This window comes from Hyperolius riggenbachi, chromosome 8 (genome assembly GCF_040937935.1).
Source record: "Hyperolius riggenbachi isolate aHypRig1 chromosome 8, aHypRig1.pri, whole genome shotgun sequence".
NCBI classification, from domain to species: Eukaryota; Metazoa; Chordata; class Amphibia; order Anura; family Hyperoliidae; genus Hyperolius; species Hyperolius riggenbachi.
The window spans coordinates 37,582,318-37,606,123 of record NC_090653.1 but is presented as its reverse complement, the minus strand read 5'-3'; the positions used below and the strand labels follow the sequence as shown (position 1 = coordinate 37,606,123).

Here is a 23,806-nt window from a genome sequence, read left to right as displayed (position 1 = left end):
ACTGAACAGAACAGGTATACAGTGGCAGGTTCACTGAACAGAACAGGTATACAGTGGCGGGTTCACTGAACACAACAGGTATGCAGTGGCGGGTTCACTGAACAGGTATACAGTGGCAGGTTCACTGAACAGAACAGGTATACAGTGGCGGGTTCACTGAACAGAACAGGTATGCAGTGGCGGGTTCACTGAACAGAACAGGTATACAGTGGCAGGTTCACTGAACAGAACAGGTATACAGTGGCGGGTTCACTGAACACAACAGGTATGCAGTGGTGGGTTCACAGAACAGGTATGCAGTGGCAGGTTCACTGAACAGGTATACAGTGGCAGGTTCACTGAACAGAACAGGTATACAGTGGCGGGTTCACTGAACAGGTATACAGTGGCGGGTTCACAGAACAGGTATGCAGTGGTGGGTTCACTGAACAGGTATGCAGTGGTGGGTTCACTGAACAGGTATGCAGTGGTGTGCAGTGGTGGGTTCACAGAACAGGTATGCAGTGGCAGGTTCACTGAACAGGTATGCAGTGGGCTCACTGAACAGAACAGGTATGGTGGGCTCACTGAACAGAACAGGTATGCAGCCAGGAAGGAACAAGCTAAGCCTAACTAATCTTTCCCTATAAGAGACAGTCTGCAGCAGCTCGCCCTACTCTCACTAATGCAGGCACACGAGTGAGCGTAATGGCCGCCGCTGCCTGCCTTTTATTAGGGGGGTGGGGCTCCAGGGGCTAGTGTAGCCTAATTGGTTACACTGGGCCTGCTGACTGTGATGTAGAGGGTCAAAGTTGACCCTCATGGTGCATTATTACAGTGGCGGGTTCACTGAACAGAACAGGTATGCAGTGGCGGGTTCACTGAACAGGTATACAGTGGCAGGTTCACTGAACAGAACAGGTATACAGTGGCGGGTTCACTGAACACAACAGGTATGCAGTGGCGGGTTAACTGAACAGAACAGGTATACAGTGGCGGGTTCACTGAACAGAACAGGTATGCAGAGGCGGGTTCACTGAACAGAACAGGTATACAGTGGCAGGTTCACTGAACAGAACAGGTATACAGTGGCGGGTTCACTGAACAGAACAGGTATACAGTGGCGGGTTCACTGAACAGAACAGGTATACAGTGGTGGGTTCACAGAACAGGTATGCAGTGGCGGGTTCACTGAACAGAACAGGTATACAGTGGCAGGTTCACTGAACAGAACAGGTATACAGTGGCGGTTTCACTGAACAGAACAGGTATGCAGTGGTGGGTTCACTGAACAGAACAGGTATAAAGTGGCGGGTTCACTGAACAGAACAGGTATGCAGTGGCGGGTTCACTGAACAGAACAGGTATACAGTGGCAGGTTCACTGAACAGAACAGGTATACAGTGGCAGGTTCACTGAACAGAACAGGTATGCAGTGGCGGGTTCAATGAACAGAACAGGTATACAGTGGCGGGTTTACTGAACAGAACAGGTATGCAGTGGCGAGTTCACTGAACAGAACAGGTATACAGTGGCAGGTTCACTGAACAGAACAGGTATACAGTGGCGGGTTCACTGAACAGAACAGGTATGCAGTGGCGGGTTCACTGAACAGAACAGGTATACAGTGGCAGGTTCACTGAACAGAACAGGTATACAGTGGCGGGTTCACTGAACACAACAGGTATGCAGTGGCGGGTTCACTGAACAGGTATGCAGTGGCAGGTTCACTGAACAGAACAGGTATACAGTGGCGGGTTCACTGAACACAACAGGTATGCAGTGGTGGGTTCACAAAACAGGTATGCAGTGGCAGGTTCACTGAACAGGTATACAGTGGCGGGTTCACTGAACAGAACAGGTATACAGTGGCGGGTTCACTGAACAGGTATACAGTGGCGGGTTCACAGAACAGGTATGCAGTGGCAGGTTCACTGAACAGGAATACAGTGGCGGGTTCACTGAACAGAACAGGTATGCAGTGGCGGGTTCACAGAACAGTACAGGTATGCAGTGGCAGGTTCACTGAACAGGTATGCAGTGGCAGGTTTACTGAACAGGTATGCAGTGGTGGGTTCACTGAACAGGTATGCAGTGGTGGGTTCACTGAACAGGTATGCAGTGGTGGGTTCACTGAACAGGTATGCAGTGGTGGGTTTACTGAACAGGTATGCAGTGGTGGGTTCACAGAACAGGTATGCAGTGGCAGGTTCACTGAACAGGTATGCAGTGGTGGGTTCACTGAACAGGTATGCAGTGGTGGGTTCACTGAACAGGTATGCAGTGGTGTGCAGTGGTGGGTTCACAGAACAGGTATGCAGTGGCAGGTTCACTGAACAGGTATGCAGTGGGCTCACTGAACAGAACAGGTATGGTGGGCTCACTGAACAGAACAGGTATGCAGCCAGGAAGGAACAAGCTAAGCCTAACTAATCTTTCCCTATAAGAGACAGTCTGCAGCAGCTCGCCCTACTCTCACTAATGCAGGCACACGAGTGAGCGTAATGGCCGCCGCTGCCTGCCTTTTATTAGGGGGGTGGGGCTCCAGGGGCTAGTGTAGCCTAATTGGTTACACTGGGCCTGCTGACTGTGATGTAGAGGGTCAAAGTTGACCCTCATGGTGCATTATGGGGCGAACCGAACTTCCGCAAAACTTCGCCTGCGGGACGCGAACGCGAACCACTGAAGTTCGCATGGAACCGTTTGCAGGCGAACCGTTCGGCCCAACTCTAGCCACTGGTGGCCAGCTTAATGATGCTGTAGTCTAAAGTAGCCACACACTAAAAGAATGCCATCCGATGTGACAAACAATCAATCGCTCTCCGAACACAATCTTACCTGAGATGAGCCATTTTTTAAGCTTTACCCTGTGCCTAAATTTCCCGCCCCCTTAACCTTCCTGGTGGTAAGCCCAAGCTGAGCTCGAGCTATGCCGCGCAGGAAGATATCTCAGCCCCTGTTGGGGCGATTTGCCCCATTCAAATTGCTGTACGCGCAGCTAGCACTTTGCTAGCCGCGCGTACAGTTTGATCTGCGGCGATCGCCCGCACACAGCGGCGCAAGAGGGCCCCCCCCCGCCAGAGCCCTGCGCTGCCCGAACCAATGAGTTCCGGGCAGCGCTATGGGCTGGATCGGAGGTGTCTGACGTCAGGACGTCGGCTGACGTCATTACGATCGTCGCCTTGGCGACAGGAGAAGCCAAACAGGGGAACGCGCTATGTACGCGTTCCCCTGTTTGCTATTGATGCCGGCGACGATCGCACTAGAGGGACACATGAGCCCTCTAGTGGTGTTTTATGTAGCTACCACTCTGGTAGCTTTAGATGAAACAAAAAAATTAAAAAAAAAAAAAAGGATTTCTGCCTATCTGGCAGAAAAATTGAACCGCCAGGAGGGTTAATTACATGTATTTGTATGAGGAGGACTGCACTATTACCTATCAACTTAGTACTGACAGCCTAACAGCATAAGTTTTTAGCACTGAGAGAAACAACTAATGACTAATCTCCTCCTACGAACTGTCCATTCATGGAGCTGGGAGGGGCTGTGGTGCACAAATGCAGTGAGGAGAAATTGTTGGGCACAGTACTGACTGTGCTTTGTGGCTGACCTGTCTGGCTGGACAGAATCACAAATCTTCTGACATATGCCTTATTTAATCTGTAAACTTAACTAACTACCTGCAGTTAAAGTGTACCAGAGACAGGATGACTAAAACATGTGATTCTTACCCGGGCTTCCTCCCACATATGCGCAGAAGACCCCGACTGACGCGGCTGAGCCAGTTACTGGGGCTGATTGCGGCCCGGGTAAGTATCAAATCTTTTAATTATCCCATCTCTAGTTTACTTTAAGCTTTAAAGGACACCTGAAGTGATAGTGATATGGAGGCTGCTATATTTATTTCCTTTTAACCATTTCAGCCCGCAGGGATTTTTCACCTTATGCATCTGAGCAATTTTCACCTCCCATTCATTCGCTAATAACTTTATCACTACTTATCACAATTTATTGATCTATATCTTGTTTTTTCTGCCACTAATCAGGCTTTCTTTGGGTGGTACATTTTGCTAAGAATTATTTTTTATAAATGCATTTTAAAAGGAATATTAAGAAAAAAAATGGAAAAAAAACATTATTTCTCAGATTTTGGCCATTATAGCTTTAAAATAATACATGCTACCATAATTAAAACCTATGTATTTTATTTGCCCGTTTGTCTCGGTTATTACACCATTTAAATGTTGTCCCTATAACAACGTTTATATTGCCAATATTTTATTTGGAAATAAAGGTGCATTTTTTCATTTTTGCGTCCATCACTATTTACAAGCTTATAATTAAAAAAATGTTTGTAGTATACCCCTTTCACATACATATTTAAAAAGTTCAGACCCTTAGGTAACTTTTTTTTTATTGTATTTTTTTTTCTTTTTCCATTAAAAATTTTATTTGGGTAATTTTTTGGTGTTGGGAAATAAACAGTTAATTTTTAATGTTATAATGTGTGTAAATTGAGTTGAAAAATGTATGTAGATGTAGTTTTACTATTTGGCCACAAGATGGCCACCTTGAGTTTTTGATTTTTTTTTCCTTGTGCTTCTCGCTAACCGGAAGCACAAGGAGGATGGGGGAAAACATTTTTTTTAGAAAAACTGTGGTCTCTGATAAGAGACCGTCCGTTTTTCTGCAGAGGACACGGATCGGTGAACGGGAACCATGTTCCCGTTCACTGATCTCTCGGCTACCGGGGGACAGCATGGGGACATGGGGGCGCTCCCGCGATCGCATGCGGGAGAGTGCCACTGCCCCAGAGCAGCCGCCTGAACGTAAGGATCACGTCTGGGGGGCTGAAATCATTAAAAATGCCAGTTGCCTGGCAGCCCTGCTGATCTATTTGGCTGCAGCAGTGTCTGAATCACACTAGAAACAAGTATATGGCTAATCTTGTCAGATCTGACAATAATGTCAGGAACACCTGATCTGTTGAATGTTTGTTTAGGGTGTATGGCTGAAAGTATTATGCTAGGGATACACGGTACGTTTCTGTAATGTGTATTGAGCAGCTGATCCGGCCAGCTGATAATATTCAGCTGGTCCGATCACGCTGCTCGACCCCCAATCTAGCAGCTGATAAGGAGCGCCGGCGGGGACGAGCGGTAATCAATCCACGCGCATGCGCAGACGAGCGGGGACGCGGCGGGGGTCGATCCGGCGGCTGATCGGCCGCCGGATCGACCCGTGTCTTCCCAGCATTAGAGGCAGAGGATCAGCAGGACAGTCAGGCTACTGGTATTGTTTAAAAGTAAATAAATATGGCAGCCTCCATATCCCTCTCACTTCAGCTACCCTTTAACCTCTTAACGGCAAGCCTGCGCATTAAAACGTTATGCTGGAGCCTCTTAATGGCTACAGGACATTTTAGTGCGTCACTCACCACGCTTGCCTGCCGCTCGTACACGGCGGGACTTGGAGTTGTGTAATTGGTGAAGGGGAACAAGCATCCCCTGGACTAATCGTAGTGCCTGGAATAAATGAAAATGACCCAGATCAGGGTCCATGTTAATTCATAATACTAAAAGTAAAACAATGTGTAAAAAAAAAAAAAAACTTCCTGGTAACATAGGATAGTGTTTGTATCGCCATCTAGTGGCTAAAAGGTAAAATTACACACACCATACATTTAGTACAGTATTAAAAACTAGTAACATTAATCCTTTACAAAGCCCCCCCTTCCCCCACCACCACCACCAATCAAACACTTGTAAAATGTTGTGATAACTTGGACTAATGGGCAAATAAATTGTGTGGGTTTTTATTTATAGTAGCATTGCTTATTTTGAAACTATAGGGGATGGAATGGGAAAAAGTGTATTTTTTCTTTTTTTCCAATGAAATGCACAGAAAATAAAGTAATTACTGAAAACAAGTACCGCCCACAAAAAAAGACTAATTTGTGGCAAAAATACAAATTGTGGCAAAAAAAACAAGGAGCGCTGACAGGTAAAAATTGCTCTGGTTTGTTAGCGTAAAAACCCTTAGGGGTGAGGTGGTTAATTCAGCAAACATTTTACAGCATTAAAAAAAACAGACATATGAAAACAAATATTATATATTTACACAGATGGCAAAATAACAAACAAGTGGATTATTAAACAGGTCTAAACTTTATACAACTTCATCAATAGATTATGTACATATAAACAATAGAAATGGCAAGGGCAGCAATCAGTAGACAGAAAGTCTTCTAGGATTTAATCTTTCTGCGTGTATTTTCCCATAATATATTTGCGTATGGCTGCCTTATTCCAAGACCAACTCCTGCTTGGGCTGGCTCTGTGTATGAACTGTCTCTTGTCTCTCTTGGTCTCCAACTCACTAAAGGCGGAAAAGTTTCCCTCTGGTCCCTCATGTTACATAGAAGTGGTAAGATTGTACAATAAAGATTGTATTATTAATGGGAGCCTTTAAACAATCAGGGCTTGATTTATTAAGAAGTACAAAGTAATCTGGAACAGGAAGTGGAATGTTCCATTCTAGGGGCAGCACGGTGGTGTCGTGGTTAGCGCTCTTGCCTTGCAGTGCTGGGTCCCCTGTTCAAATCCCAGCCAGGTCAACATCTGCAAGGAGTTTGTATATTTCCCCATGTTTGCGTGGGTTTCCCCCGGGCACTGTTTTCCTCCCACATCCCCAAAACATACAGAAAAGTTTATTGGCTTCCCCCAAATTGGCCCTAGACTATAATACATACACTACATGATACATACATAGACATATGACTATGGTAGGGACTAAATTGTGAGCTCCTCCGTGGTACAGTTAGTGGCAAGACTATATACTCTGTACAGCGCTGCGGAAGATGTCCATGCTATATAAACACTAAATAATAATAATTCTAGTTCATCAAATAAAATTCCTATTTATAAAACACAAACATTTCAAAAAAGCCTTTGGCGGGTAGTGTTGAGATATTATAAGTGCAACCCTCCTGAGAAAATGCCTTGGTTTTAGCAGGCTGCAGTGTGTCCTCCATCTAGAAAGATACAGACACCTACTGACACCTTGCTGGTAAAAGTGTGCAAAACGCTTCTTGCCGCAACACCGTTTTCTGGAAATACCTAAAATATTTCGCTTTCAGACTAAGCAAAAAACAAAGTGCTCAGAAGTTAATAAAAGTATTGGACCCTATTTATTAAAAAAATGTTCTCTCCTGATCCCCCTTTTTCTAAATGTGGAAGCAGATTTTGTTCCCTGATGATCAGGATTTCAAACGTAACTTTTTTTGTTTAACCGCAGTTACCCTAAAGTGGCGGTGAGAATGCAGTAAGTGTCGCTACTGACTGTTCTCACCACAATTAAGATTTCTTTATTTTATAAGTAGCAGATCAAATCATTCCCTTTTGGCCACTTAACGCTACTTTCTAAAGGGATGATCTGAGACAAAAAGTGGCAATTTTTTTTTTTTGTAATACCATCACACCTAACAAATAAGTGCTGTCGTTTTTAAGTTTTTTACTGTCATACAGACAGTTTGTGCCTTTATAAATAGGCCATTTAGGCCTATTTTATACCTGGTATAAAAAATGGTCATTTGAACGACTTGAAGTGCAAACAACAAGTCGTTCAAACATCATGTACCCATTGAACAACAAAGTGGCCGATATGCTAATTTACCTACTTTACATTTCGTTTAACCAACTTGATAATGGACAATGGACTGGATAAAACAATGGACTAGATTAAATGACTGATCAAACGACTTATTGTTTGAACATCTATTAGTTGGACAAACGATTAAACAGTCATTTGAATGACAGTTCATCCAATGGATCCGCTGTGCAGATCGGACAAATTGGCTGTTATTAGTCGCTCGACAGCACATACACACGTCCAACTTGTCATTCAAACGTCAAGTCGGACGACAAGTTGTTCGAAAAAGCTGGACGTGTGTACGTACCTTTAGTGGCTACTGGCTCAGGTTACAGAGATTGGCCACCATGCTGGTTCTCTTATTTGGATGCGGGTGGAAAATAGAGTTCGTTTTGAAAAACTTACAAAATTCAGTGTTTGGCTGGTAAACATGGGACTCTAAGAGATGGGACTGCAGTGCTTGCTACTCATCGTAATTCTAGTGCAGTGTTTGCTGCAAATTTTGCTTATCCCAACTTACCATAACCAAATGACAGATTCCAAGCATGATGGTTGTTAAGGTTAGGCAAAGGCCAGGGGCGAGGTTGGGATTAGGTGGAGTCAAGGGGTGGGATGCTGTATTGGCGTTAGGAGTAATCCTGACAACAGAATGTGGGAGTACCTCGAAATTCTAATTTTCTTTACTAATAGTTAAGAATTCTACTGATGTCACAAGTGTAGGGGAGTGCTGGGGCATGATTGCTATACTCACCTAAGTGCAAGCCATCCATTGTAACCACTCACACCCTGTGACTGCCCTGCGAACGTCCAGTGCAGAGCAGTGTCGGGCAGCATGAGCGAGTTGCCAGAGCCTAGAGATTCTCAGGATTTCTCTGACAACACTCACACAGCTTTGGATCAGGAGTTGGTGGTTATCCAACTTAACAGCCCAGGCACCATGAAAATCGAAGTAAGGGGACTGCAGATGCCATGCACTATGGTGAGCATGACTATCATATTCCAGGAACCTACACCTTCTCCTATGACACTGAGTGGAGTAATTCTTTAAGAAGTCCACCAGCCCTACTTGTCTTTGGTACAAACCATAGTACTTTTCATCAAGCACTTTGTCTGCGAAACCACATATCTCAGAAAACCAAGACAGCTGATTGCGTTTCCATAAAATCCCACAGTTTGCATATAGCTGTCCATGTGTCCATCTATAAGTGCATGTAAAGGTTCCACTAAGCAGCTTTATCAATATGCTCCTCAGCCGTGAGTCTTCAGGAGGTTGTGATAATAGTTCTCCTTCTTTATAAGTTCATCATGAGTGCCGCTCTCCACCAGCCGGCCTCCTTCCAGGACAAGAATCTGGTCGGCGTTTTGTATTGTTCGTAGCCTGTGAGCGATGATCAGCAAAGAGAGTCCTGGGATATTTTGCAGAGACTGTTGGATCTGCAAGAGAAGCAAGACACTGAAGCTACAAGGAAAAGACGGATGATAGACTGACATGGCTGACCGGTGTTTCAGGTGTCTTACCTCGTGTTCAGTTTCAACATCGAGACAACTTGAAGCCTCATCCAGAATGAGAAGGTTTGGTCGCCGAGAGAGAGCTCGGGCCAGGGCAATTCGTTGCTTCTGGCCGGCACCCATCTGAGTCCCACAGCTGCCGACATCTGCAACACAAAGGGACTTCTAGGAGACTAAGAACAGTACAAATCACAATCTCAACAATCTATATATATAAAATCGGATGTATGTGTGTGTGTGTGTGTGTGTGTGTGTGTGTGTGTGTGTGTATGTGCCGCGATCACGCGAAAACGGCTTGACCGATTTGAACGAAACTTGGTACACAGATCCCTTACTACCTGGGATGATATGTTCTGGGGGTCTCGCGGCCCCCCTGCACACCTGGGAGGAGCTACAAACAGCAAATCAGATTCCACCCATTCAAGTCAATGGAAAAAATGTAAAAGGCTGCCATTCTCACAGTAATCAAGCCAGAGTCTTCACACATGGCACAGTTGGTCACTTGGTGACCGAGGTTACAAATCCAGGAAAAGTGGGCGGAGCATACAACAGCCAATCAAATTTCAGCCGTTCATTTTAAATGGGAAAATGTAAACTGCAGCCATTCTTAGACTGTTAATCACAGAGTTCTCAAACTTGACACAGTTGGTCACTGGGTGAATGGGATTAAGATTCAAGAAAATGGGTGGAACCTACAACAGCCAATCAAAATTCAGCTGTTGATTTTCAAGGGGAATATTTCAACTTTTGCTATTCTTACACTTTTAATGGCAGAGGCTTCAAACTTGCTACAGTCGGTCATTGGGTGACTGGGGTCCAAATTCACTAAAGGGGCGGGGCCACATACAGCCAATCAGATTTCCTTGGTTGATAAACTGCTTCCATTCACACATTTTTCATGCCAGGAACCTGACAGCTCACAAACTTGGTCATTGAGTGACTGTGTGTCAAGGTTACAAAAAGTGGGCGGAGCCAAAACAACTTTTACTGGGAAAATATAAACTGCAGCCATTCTTACACCGTTAATGGCAGGGTTCTCAAACTTTGCACAGTTGGTCATTGGGTGACAGATTAAGATTTTGGAAGGTGGGGGGAGCCTACAACAGCCAATAAAAATTCACCTTTTGATTTTCAAAGGGAATATTTCATCTGCTACCATTCTCTTATACTGGTAAAAGCAGATGCCTCAAACCTGGTACAGTTGGTCACTGGGTGACTAGGGTCCAAATTCAGGAAGGGGGCGGAGCCACAAACAGCCAGATTTGTTTATTTTTCAATGGGAATATACAAAGTATTGATACCAAGGACCCCAAAGCTGATAAACTTGATAACTGAGTGACTGTATGTCAAGGTTAGAAAAAGTGGGCGGTGCCAACAACTTCATTTTTTACATTGAAGGTTCCCATACTTTAAACAATTGGCCACTGGGTGACTGGGATGAATATTCAGAAATGTGGGTGGAGCCTACAACAGCCAATCAAAATGTACCTATTGATTTTTAAGGGGAATATTCACATTGCTACCATTCTCACACTGTTAGTGGCAGAGGCCTCAAACCTGATACAGTCAGTCATTGGGTGACTGGGGTCCAAAGGGGTGGAGCCACAAACAGCCAATCAGATTTGTTAGGTTGATTTCAGCCATTCTGTTATTGGCAGGGTTCTCAAACGTGACACAGTTGGCCACTGGGTGACTGGGACTAATATTCAGATAAGTGGGTGGAGCCTACAGCAGCCAATCAAAATTCACCTTTTGATTTTCAAGGGGAATATTTACATTGCTGCCATTCATGCACTCTGAATGGCAGAGGCCTAACATCTGCTACAGTCAGTCACTGGGAGACTGGGGTTTAAATTCTGAAGGGAGCGGGCCAAAAACAACCAATCAGATTTGTTTAATTTCAATGGCAAAATGCAACTTATTGATGCCAAGGACCCCAAAGCTCACGAACTTGGTCATTAAGTGACTGTATGTCAAGATTAGAAATAGTGGGCGGAGCCAAAAACAACTAACTTTTTACATGGGGAAATGTAAACTTCAGCTTTTCTTACACTGTTAATGGCAGGGTTCTCAAACTTCACACAGTTGGTCACTGAGGGACTGGGATTAATATTCGGAAAAGTGGGTGGCGCCTAGAAGAGCCAATCAAAATTCACCTTTTCATTTTCAAGGGGAATATTGAAACTGCAGCCATTCTCACACTGTTAATAGCAGAGGCTTCAAACCTGCTACAGTCGGTCGTTAAGTGTTTGGGGTTCAAATTCAGTAAAGGGGCGGAGCCAAAAACAGCCAGATTTCTTTGCTGGATAAACTTCTTCCATTAGCACAATTTTGATGCCAGGAACCCAAAAGCTCACAAACTTGGTCATTGAGTAGTGACTGTGTGTCAAGATTACAAAAAGTGGGTGGAGTTAAAAACAGATTTTTCTGGGAAATTGTAAAGTGCAGCCCTTCTTCACTGTTAATGGTAGGGTTCTCAAACTTTGCATAGCTGGTTACTGGGTGACTGGGATTAATATTCAGAAAAGTGGTTGGAGCCTAAAAATGCCAATCAAAAATCACGTCACTTTTCAAGGAGAATATTAAAATTGCTGCCATTCTTGCACTGTTAATGGCACAAGCCTCAAACCTGGTACAGTTGGTCATTGGGTCACTGAAGTTCAAATTCAGAAAAGGGGACAGAGCCACAAACAGTGAATCAGATTTGTTTCATTTCATGGGAAAATACAAATTATTGATGCCAAGGACCCCAAAACTCACAAACTTGGGCATTGATTAGGGACTTTGTGTCCAGGTTACAAAAAGTGGGCGGAGCCAAAAACACATTTCACTGGGAAAGTGTAAACTGCAGCCCTTCTTACACTGTTTATTTCAGGGTTTCCAATCTTTGCCCAGATGGTCACTGAGTGACTGAAATTAACCACTTTGCCATATCTGGACGCATATATCCGTCCTGATAGGCAGTGGTGCTGCAGCCGCGTGGTGCGCGCGATCGGGCGCGCGCCCGCGCGCGCTCCCGCTGCCTCCCGCTGCCCCCCCGATCAGTGAATGGGAAAATAATTCCCATTCACCGATCTAAGTCCCCGGCAGAAATACCGACGCTTTCTCATCAGAGAGCGTGGTATTTCTGCCCCCAGGAAACTTCTTCTCTTCATTTTAGTTCCTACAGGAATTTTTTGAATGTCGCCATCTTGTGGCCAAATAGTAAACTGCACCCACATACCTGTATTGAATGAAAAAATACATTATATTACATCTAAAATTAGCTATTTACCTCCCAAACTAAAATTACCCAAATACATTTTTGTATTAAAAAAAAAAAAAAATTACAATTAAAAAAAAAAAAACTACATAAATAGTTACCTAAGGGTCTGAACTTTTTAAATATATATGTCAAGAGAGTATCTTATTAAATTTATTAAAATTATAAGCTTGTAAATAGTGATTGACGCAAATTGAAAAAATGCACCTTTATTTCTAAATAAAATATCGGCGCCATAAATTGTGATAGGGACGTAATTTAAATGGTGTAATAAGCGGGACAAATGGGCACATAAAATGCATGGGTTTTAATTACTGTAGCATGTATTAATTTTAAACTATAATGGCCAAAAACTGAGAAATAATGATTTTTTTCCATTTCTATCTTAATCTTCCTGTTAAAATGCATTTACAGTAAAGTGGCTCTTAGCAAAATGTACTACCCAAAGAAAGCCTAATTAGTGGCGGAAAAAACGAGATATAGATCAATTAATTTTGATAAGTAGCGATAAAGTTATTAGCGAATGAATGGGAGGTGAACATTGCTCGGATGCATAAGATTTTCGAAGCTGTAGGCTGAAGTGGTTAATATTCAGGGAAGTGGGTGGAGCCTATAATGGCCGATCAAAATTCACCTGTTGATTTTCAAGTGGAATATTTCAATTGCTGCCATTTTTACACTGTTAATAGCAGATGCCTCAAACCTGCTACAGTTGGTCATTGGGTGACTGGGGTTCAAATGCTGGAGAGGGGTGGAGCCACAAACAGCCTATTTGATTTGTTTAATTTCTATGGGAATATACAAATTATTGATGCCAAGGACCCCAAAGCTCACAAACTTGGTCATTGAGTGTTTGTGTGTTAGGGTTAGAAAGTGGGCGGAGCCAACACCAGTTAAATACATACCTGGGCAACGCCGGGTCATCAGTGGGTGGAGACAAATACAAATTTCACTGGGAAAATGTAAACTGCAGCCATTCTGTTAGCAGGGTTTTTAAACTTTGCACAGTTGGTCACTGGGTGACTGGGATTAATATTCAGAAAAGTGGGTGGGGCCTACAAAAGTGAATCAAATGTCACCTGTTGCTTTTCAAGGGGAATATTTAATTGCTACCATTCTTGAACTGATAATGGCACAGGCCTGAAACCTGGTACAGTTGGTTATTGGGTGACTGGGGTTCAAATCCAGAAAAGGGGGTGGAGCCACACACAGCCAATCAGATTTGTTTCATTTCACTGCAGATTATTGATACCAAAGACCGCAAAGCTCACAAACTTGGTCAGTGAGTAATTGTGTGTTAGGGTTAGAAAAAGTAAGCGGAGCCAACACCAGCCAAATACATACCCGGGCAACGCCGGGCAATCAGCTAGTAATGTATATTATAGGAGCTAATGTGCTCAAGGCGAATTATGATCTAAAAAACAAATAATTACCCATGAAGAGGGAAGCCCCTGGATCTCCAGAGGCCTCCCACACCCTACTCACCCCCGAAACATATCTGACAAGGATTGTTGAATATGTTATTGTGGCTGTGTTCCCTGCGCAAGTACGGCCATGCCTGCCCAGTAAGCTGGAGCTGCTCGTCCCCGAGTAGCTCCATACTACTGCGCAGGCCTGGCCATACTCACACAGTTGCAGCATGGTTGTGCTTGTGCATGAAGAGGAACGTCAAAAGGGTCCTGGACAGTGATGGTGGTCTGGTGGTGGACATGGGAACCCTCTTTCCTCTTCCTAAGTAGGTATTCTTTTTTATGTTATAATCCGCCTCAGGTTTTCTTGAATACTAAGCATGTTGTACTGCACTCCACACAAAACTTTCAGGTTAAAGAACACCTAAGACTGGAGTGACAAGATTATTTTCACTTACCTGGGGCTTTTTGTAGTCTGTCAGTGTATCTTCCCGCTCAGATCCATTGTTGTGCTGCTGCAGCCAAATTGAAGGAGCCCAGGGGCTATTGTGCATGTGCTGTTCTGGGCTGGCCGCACGCCTCCACTATCATCGTGGCCTGAAACGTTCTGCCCATGCACAATTATGAGTCTGTAAAATTCAAAATGTTCCCGGCCTCGAAAGTGTGATCGAGGAGGCTCGCAACCGGGACAGGACATGCGCAGTAGCCTGGGTCACAGACATTAATTTTGCTGACAGACAGCAGCGCAATGGATTGAAGTGTGAGGACACTCAAGGAACTGACAAACTATAGGGGACACAGGTAAGTAAAATCCTCTTCTTACCCCATCTCAGGTACAGTTAAAAAAATGTTTTGTCTTTATTGTATCCATTCCAAAAAAAATTATTAAACTTGACTTGCCGAAATCAGCCATGATTGTTAAAATTGTATACAAAAAGTCTAGACTATGGGCTTGATTCACAAAGCGGTGCTAACTGTTTAGCACGGGTGTGCTAAACAGTTAGCACGTGAAGTGCCATTCGTGGACTTTTGCGCGCGCAAAGTGCCACGATTCGTGCGATCGCGGACTTTTGCGCGCGCAAAAGTCAGCGAACGGCACTTCACATGCTAACTGTTTAGCACACCCGTGCTAAACAGTTAGCACCGCTTTGTGAATCAAGCCCTATGAGTTTGGGAACAGACGTGTTTAGTAGTAAAGGGCAGTGTGTCCACACGTGCTAACACATGGCGTTATTGCACAATGTAGCCCAGTTCCCTATCCACATTTGCACTGTGACTTAGTGCCTGCATCTTCAGCTTCTGAAGCTGGAAATTATTAACACCCAAAAGTAACCCTTTCAATATATCTGTATAGCAAGTAGCTTTGAGAACTTGCCTTATTCGATTTTGAGTTTAGTATAATGCATTTTGCTTTAGTTTTGGGATTTCTCCATTTTTTTTTTGGGTGGAGGGCAGCAGTGAAATTAAATTAAATTAAATTGAGCAGTTTAGCTCAGCACCATTCTTATGAAGATACCCTACTCGTCTGCCGGCCCTCACCTGTGTCGTAGCCTTTCTCCATGTGCTCTATGAAATTCTCAGCTTTAGATTTTCTGGCCGCTGTCACCAGATGCTCCTTAGAGGGGTTCTGCAGACCATAGCCAATGTTCTCTCCAACTGTCCCAGCAAACAGTACAGGATCCTGAGCCACCAGCGCCATCTACAGGAAACATTATTCATTTAAAGATGATTTTAAGTTTCAGCTTAAAGCGGATCTGAGATGAAAAACTAACTATAACAAGTAACTAAAGTTTAGATGGTTTACACAGCAAATCTAGCTTCAAACAGTTTTAATAGAATATGATTATTTATTCCTGTGATACAATGACAGCAGCCATGTTATTTGTAAACATTACACAGAGGCAGGCTTATCTGTATCTTGAGCCATCAGTCTAATCCCCCCTCCTCCTCCCTCCTCCCCTCTGCCTCTGAAATCAATGGCTAGTAACACCTCCCCCTCCTCCTGCCCAAACTGAGCTCCCATGATCCCTTGCTTCTGCCAAGGCTCTCTGAAAACTGTGGGTGGGGCTTATTTAGTTTATAGGGAATAAGAGTATTAAAACAAAAACAAAAAAGTATTTGGCTAGATGAATGCCCTATAAACAATAGGAAAGTAACACAATTATGCAATGTATAAAAGTTCACCTCGGATCCACTTTAAATCAGATTTATATACACACCATCTGATAGCCAAGTAGGCTGAGAGCCCAAAAAGATCATTTTTTTTTCATAACAGACTTCTACAGGTGTTTTAACACTAAATGTAACTAAAAGGTATAACAAATAAAGCATATATAGAAAAGATTCACAAGATGTTGCAAAACAAATACAGTGGAACTTTGGTTCACGAGCATAATTTGTTCAGGAAATATGCTTGTAATCCAAAGCAATAATATCAAAGACAATTTCCCCATAAAAATCGAAATTCAGATGATTTGTTCCACAATCCAAAAACATTTATAGAGAAATATTTAATACAAAGTCCTGTACTGTATAATATTTCTAAAATGCAATTGATTTGTTAAATTAGAATTAATATATTAAAAATGATTCTTTTTTTTTTTTGTGTTTTGTTTTTTTGTGACCAACATTTTATTCATGATGATCATTTCTGTCACATACGGAAAAAATTATCATATCTCATGGCCATGACCATGAATTAGGATATTTGGACAAATATTATTAGGGTTAAAGAGAACCAGAGGTGGGCTCTTAGAATCCTAATTGCACACAGAGGCTGGGTCTGCATATAATGCCCAGCCTCTGTTGCTATACAGTTCCCCCCACAGGCCCCCCTGCGCTCTGCTGGCCCCCATAAATCATACGCCGTGCTAAGCGACACGCAGCGTGTCGCTAGCAGGCTGTTTATGTCTGTACTGTCATTCTCACCGCTCCCCCGCCTCCTTTATGTCGCCGCTCCCCGCCCACAGCCCTTCCCTCCCCGCTGATTGGAGGGAAAGGATGCAGGGGGGGAGCGGCGAGACTGACAGTACAGACATAAACAGCCTGCTATCGACACGCTGCGTGTCGCTTAGCACGGCGTATGATTTATGGGGGCCAGCAGAGCGCAGGGGGCCTGTGGGGGGAACTGTATAGCAACAGAGGCTGGGCATTATATGCAGACCCAGCCTCTGTGTGCAATTAGGATTCTTATTGTGTGTAACGTGTAGCAATATTTAGAACGTGCTGCATGCTGTGCGTTTAGCAATACATTTGCTGCATTATGTGTGTTGCATATGCTCAGTAAGGTTTTTTGTTATAAAAAAAAAAAATGTACCGCATGCGCTGTTTTCGTTCCAAGAGACACATAATGTAGTACAAAATAACGTCCAATTTTATAACCTACATGCGCTGTGTTAGGGGCACGTTGTGCAACTTTAACGTTGCATCAAACGCAACGTCCCAGTGTGAAAAAGGCCTTAAACAGCAGATGAAAAATTATCTCCTAGGAAAAACCTTAAGTTTAAGTTTTGTTTTTGTTTTTTTGGATTGTTTTTGTTTATGACTTCAGACTATACTCAGCAGACCGCTCTAAAATTTCTTATTTAACAACCCAGTCTGCTTCACCCTGTAGTTCAAGTTCAGAGTACAATAAAGTTTTCTCAAATATTTACAAAACTGAGATTAAATATTTCTTGGCTACGGCAGATAAAAGTGAGTTTCCTTATAGAAGTCATTGTACATCCCCTGACATTACCTTGGTATGGAGATACTGATGCTTATATTCTGCTAGTGGTCTTTTGTCGAGAAGAATTTCCCCACTATCAGGCTCATAGAATCTCTCCAACAGCGACACGCAGGTAGTCTTCCCACCTCCCGAGGGCCCCACCAGTGCGGTGAGAGTGCCAGGCTTAATGGTGAACGAGACGTTCTGGAGGACACAACATTGTATATGAGAAAATGCAAAAGGTCAGAAACACCAGATAATCTGTAAATAACTGTAATCTGAAAGAGGAGCCTTCAATTTTATTAAAGTAGATTTAAAAAAAAACCAAAAAAAAACCACTAGGGTGCATATTTAAGACAGACGTGTGTGGTAAAAATGCAAGGAAAACCATGTTTCTCCATTTCCAGCCTATTTAGTAATGCGCTTCGAGGCATTTTACTGGTGCCTGTTAGCAGCCAGGGTCGAACAAAATCCATCAAGACTTCATTTGTGGCCAATGCTTTACTAACATTGTTGATATAGAAATGTACAGATATTGTTGATATTGAAATGATGATGTGCGAATTTTGCTGGATGCTAGAAACACAAGAAGAAAAATGCAGACAAAATGCAGCATGCAGGACTTTTTTTAATTGCATAAAAAATCAGATGTAAAATCGCATCGGAATTGCGTGTAGTGTAAAAGAGCCCTCATACTGTATATTTTATCCAGGTCATCTTTTTGAACCACTCACCTTCAGGGCAGGAGTTTCTGGACGGGAAGGGTAGGAAAACGTCACATTCCGGAACTCGAACTCTCCACGAAGGTTCTCAGGGCAAAGAGTTCCGGCTCTGGAGACCTCTGGCTCCTGGTCCAGGTACTGGAAGACTTTGGTGGCAGCTCCGGCCGAATGAGTGATCTCACTGAGCATCTGGAACAGGGACTGAGAGACAGAGGAGACCAAGTTATGGAAGCATGTTATACAAGAGCAGACATCGTATGACAGCAGACAATACAAACGGTTCTCCACAACTGTGACTCACTTTACATCCAACCTCGAGGGAAAAAAACTTTCCAAATAAGACTGACGTGTGTAGATACCGGACCAAACTACAGTCATGAGTTCCATCACTTACCCGTAAGTAGTCTCCAGACTCTATTTGGTAGAGCATGAAGGACACCATCTGCCCACTACTTATTGCACCGCTGTGGATCAAGTTGTGTCCGTAGCATAACATCACCACCTGAGTACCCAGGTTCACCGTCTGGTATGAAGAGAGAGAGAGACAGAAAGTGAGAGAGGAATACATTTAGACATTTAATCTTCACACAACACCAGAAAAGCAGATAACGTCTAGATGCTTGAGTTCACCAATGTTTAATGGGGATCTCCACGCCATTCCATTGGCTGGAGTGTTAAAATTAAACCATACTCAGGCATAACTTATAATAAAAACTTTTGTTCCAGTTTCTATCACACACAGTAATGCCTTCTATGTATAAAGAAAAATCCTAACTACTCCGACTTCACAGAATAGGCCTCCAATACGGAAATACATTGGGCTGGGTTTACACTACACTGCAGCCACAACCTGGACGGTAACGGCAGATCTGCTGTGTCCATCCATGTAACTGTAGCATCCATGTAACTGTAGCATCCACGTAACTGTAGCATCCACGTAACTGTAGCATCCATGTAACTGTAGCATCCACGTAACTGTAGCATCCATGTAACTGTAAGCATCTATGGCAAGTCCATGTTCCACGTGGTGCCTGGGAAAGTCATGCAGCATTGGGACTTTTTGTACCGCTTCCGCAATGGACATGTTCACAATGGACATGTGTAAACAAACAGAACCTATAGATAAAATAGATTCCACTGACATGTCCATGTATACATTGTGTCCATTGTGGAAAGCAGCCTGTTTTTGTGTTTTGACGCCCCCCTCCCCCCCCCAAAAAAAAAATAATGATGGTGCTCAGTGCCCTTTAAAAGGTGCCATTTACAGTGTGATTTTATTTTCAGTAAGATCATTCAGATGGAAAGAAAAAATCATATTGAATTGATGCACACCATTAAAGAATTCAACCTGTATTTCTAATCATGACTTCATCGGTTACGATCATATTTATGATAAAATCCAGCACCCCGATCAGCCATTTCTGTCACTGACTGCTTTTTCTTCCATTTTCCTCTCTTATCATTGTGATTGGCTCGCAGTGACCACAGGACATTGGCTCCTATCTGGAGCGTGGACCTCGGCTGTCATCAGACACCTGCATGCAGTGGCAATAAAGTGATTGGGGGGGGGGGGGGCGTTTGGTATGTTCAGGAGCATACACATGCTGTATTATATTGGGAGAGTAAACAGTGGATGAAACAATCCCTGTGGGTGCACCACAAACACCTCCACATGAACTAGTTAATAGTCAGGGATGTTCAGTTTTACTTTAAACCTTTATACAAACTGACATCATGACACGCCTACTTTAGTAACTGTAACAAACGCTGGAGAGGCAGCCGCGGTGAACAGCGCTACCACCGCAGCTGCCTCCAGCTCCCTGTCTAGCAGTGTATCCGTGCCTCAGGCGTCTAGCACGCCGAGGACGGGTCTGTCAGTTGCACATAGGGTATCTTTGTCGCGCACGCACAGACAGGACCTTTATGCGGGGAGGAGGCGCGTCAGCTGACCGGCCGGTCGGCTGACGTCAGAGGAGATGCTCGCCGCTCCTCATTGGTTGATGGCATGGGGCGTACCAGAGGGGTCTCCTCTGCTTCATAAGCCTTGCTGTATCACTCGCAACTTGTCTGCTGTTGTGAATACTTGTTGTTAGCGCTCAGACCCTTAGATAGTTCCGGTGTGCTTTGATCCAGGAGGAAACTGGGGATTTCACACAAGATAGGAATTGTTTGATAGCCTTAAAGATTATACATTACTGTGTTTTTATTTGTGCATGACTCTGGCTCGTTCTGACTACTCTTCTGCTCAGTGATTCTGTACCTCTGTCCAACTGACCTTGCTGCCGACTCTGCCTGTTTATATCTTTCTGTCTCTGCCTTCCGATTTTGTACTGCATCTGTCTTTCTGTTGCCAAACCCGATTTGTCTTACCACTCTACTCTCACCAGAGGGCCCTTGACTCTGGTGAGGGGCGCTGTACTGTTAGTGCCCACCAGCTCCTCTGGTGAGGTATTGCTAAACTTATCAGTACTACTGTTGCACCAATCACTCATTGCCATTTGTTGTCACATCAGCTTCTGATATACCGGTATTATAGGTGATTCTGCAGATCACCATATAATCAGGTATATATCTGTATTATAGGTGATACTGCAGATCACCTAATAATCAGAATTCTGTTCTTTGCTGACACAAATCGTTACAGTCAGTAACGCTAATAAAGCTCTGCTTCATAAAAAATTAGCTCAGCCCATGTTCCATTTACCGATCAGTTGTGCAGGAGGACCATATAAGGGAGAAACGTACCCTGATGGCAAGCAGATACACGGCCCGCACGAAGTCCCTCCAGGTCTGCAGACGATGCGTCTTCATCAGAGACTCCATATATCTCTCGGCCTCCTCTTCCTCCGCAGCAAAGCTCTTCACCGTCTTCACAGTCTCAATGATCTCCTTGGCCAGGTCACTGGAGCTTGCGATGGAGTCCTGCACCTTCTTCACCACATCCTGCACAGCAACAGCACACAATGCGACTCAGCAAGATTTAAAGAAGAACTGTGACTAAAGATTGAACTTCCTTCCAATCAGTAGCCGATAACCCCTTTGCCAAGAAAAATCTTTAGGGCTCATTCACACTAGTAAGTGCTTTGAAGTGCATTAAAATGCAAGAATTAAACTCGTGAATTGGTCAGTGAGTTTTTGTGCATTTCATTGCGCATTTCCACACATTTCTATGAGTTTCTATGTGTTTTACTGCATTGTCAAACCACTGTGAAGTGGCGTAGAGGGAAAGGACCCGCTGATCCATGGGTTTATATGTATGATCCATGTGCTGACACGCATGTAGCATGTATTTCTATGCATTTCCAGGAGTTTTAGCCACTCCCGAGTTGAAATACATGGCACAGCAACTCACTGCTGTAGTGTGAATGTTATTCATGTTACCATGTGTAATGCACACTATGTGCAACTCACAAGGCGTGAATGAGACCTCACCTTTTCTCAAATAGATCATTGGGGATGTCTGTATGGCTAATTGTGGTGAAACCCCTCCCACAGTGTGATGTCAGGACCTAGGACCTGACATCACACTGTAGGAGCCTCATTGCATTGCGGGAAATAACAGGTGTATCCAACCAGTGTCTCCTCCCTCTGTGTATATGTATATCTATAAAAAAAACAAAAACCTTTTAACCTATCGCATTGCTAGTGGGTGTGGTTATAGATAATAGCAGTTGGTGCTGTTTTTTCCATGTCTGCCAGTACTAAAGATGATGATGTGCAGGGTGATTGTAGATCAAACAATAAGAACAAATGACATGGCCAGTATCAATCATTTCAGCCAAATACATAAAGCCCCTCCCCCGGCCTATGTATATTTACCTGGTGATATTTGTTATAGAGGCTCTGCACAATCCAGATCAGCGGGGTGCTGATGAGGGTGAGCAGAGTCAGCTTCCAGGAAATGGCGATCATGAAGCAGTAATGGCCGACACACATCACCAGCATCCGCAGCGTAATGTTCACATTGGCAGCAATAGAGCGGCTCACCAGTGTTGTGTCATTGGACAGACGGGAGGTGATCTCTCCTGTAAGGACCAATCATTGTCGTGTTTAATTCCTTTAATGCTCATACAAAGTGAAAAGACAAGACACAGAACATTTATATTGCGCTTTTCTCCTGGTGGACTCAAAGCGCCAGAGCTGCAGCCACTAGGGTGCGCTCTGTAGACAGTAGCAATGCTAGGGAGTCTTGCCCAAGGTCTCTGATGGAATAGGGGCTGCCTGGCTTACTGAACAGAAAGAGACAAGATTCAAACCCTGGTCTCCTGTGTTAGAGGATCTGCAAAGGGCTCTACAAACCTCCCAACTCTTACGGTCTGGGTGTAGGTGGTGCAGATGTGCATTCCAGGAGCATTTGGTGACAGTCTTTAGAGATGAAGTTCTACAACACACCATAAACGACAAAATTCTTCCCTTATTTAAGCACACAAGTCCCCTCAATGTAACTACATATCTAGGCACAAAACTTTACAGGAAGGAATCACAGGGTGGATGGTACGTACCAAGGAATGCATATACCACAAAGATATATATTTTTTTTCAAAAATTGTATAAACTTTATTAACCTCCCCGGCGTTCTATTGAGATCGCCAGGGAGGCTGCGGGAGGGTTTTTTTTTTTATAAAAAAAAAACTATTTCATGCAGCCAACTGAAAGTTGGCTGCATGAAAGCCCACTAGAGGGCGCTCCGGAGGCGTTCTTCCGATCGCCTCCGGCGCCCAGAATAAACAAGGAAGGCCGCAATGAGCGGCCTTCCTTGTTTTGCTTAGATCGTCGCCATAGCGACGAGCGGAGTGACGTCATGGACGTCAGCCGACGTCCTGACGTCAGCCGCCTCCGATCCAGCCCTTAGCGCTGGCCGGAACTTTTTGTTCCGGCTACGCTGGGCTCAGGCGGCTGGGGGGACCCTCTTTCGCCGCTGCTCGCGGCCGATCGCCGCAGAGTGGCGGCGATCAGGCAGCACACGCGGCTGGCAAAGTGCCGGCTGCGTGTGCTGCACTTTATTTGAAGAAAATCGGCCCAGCAGGGCCTGAGCGGCAGCCTCCGGCGGTGATGGACGAGCTGAGCTCGTCCATACCGCTCAGGAGGTTAAATAACCAAATGTAAAAATGTTAAAAATTGCTCAAACCTCAATACCTAACTACCCTTTAACTACCATTTGGGAGCTCCCTCCATCTGTACCAACCACACATACCCAGCAACAAAGCCCTTTAATTGCATACATTGAGGTGCACCTCAATACACAGCACAATAGAGCCAACGTTGGTGAAAGTATTAATCAGTAGGAGTTCCTCTTTATATATATATATTAACTACTGATTGGGTGTAGATCATCAAGCACATCAGATCACATTGTTCAACTGTTATCTCCACTTCACAACTTAATTCCTAAATGATAATAGTCCAGTTCCAACTGGCAGGTGTATGTCAAGCACAAGTGGCAGAGAAGCTAGAAGCAGGACAGTTGTCGTGAGCTAGCATTAAGCAGCATTATGCAGCATTGATATCAAGCAGCAGTCATAAAAGCTTCAGCTTGACTGGATGCAATGAATTGGCACATGAATCTCCT

The 23,806-nt window shown here is 44.0% G+C and overlaps 1 protein-coding gene across 1 annotated transcript in view; it reads right to left on the bottom strand.

Annotated features, from left to right (window-relative positions):
- Nucleotides 1-6,075: 6,075 nt before the first annotated feature.
- Nucleotides 6,076-23,806, bottom strand: part of LOC137528732 (antigen peptide transporter 2-like) — a 40,148-nt gene continuing 22,417 nt past the window's right edge. The window contains exons 5-12 of the mRNA XM_068250252.1: nucleotides 22,057-22,262; nucleotides 20,983-21,180; nucleotides 18,632-18,760; nucleotides 18,250-18,438; nucleotides 17,546-17,719; nucleotides 15,349-15,508; nucleotides 9,148-9,284; nucleotides 6,076-9,063 (exon numbers count right to left, since the gene is read on the bottom strand). Coding sequence (XP_068106353.1) covers nucleotides 8,878-9,063; nucleotides 9,148-9,284; nucleotides 15,349-15,508; nucleotides 17,546-17,719; nucleotides 18,250-18,438; nucleotides 18,632-18,760; nucleotides 20,983-21,180; nucleotides 22,057-22,262 — 1,379 coding nt within the window. The 3' untranslated portion in view covers nucleotides 6,076-8,877. The remainder of the gene's footprint in view (nucleotides 9,064-9,147; nucleotides 9,285-15,348; nucleotides 15,509-17,545; nucleotides 17,720-18,249; nucleotides 18,439-18,631; nucleotides 18,761-20,982; nucleotides 21,181-22,056; nucleotides 22,263-23,806) is intronic.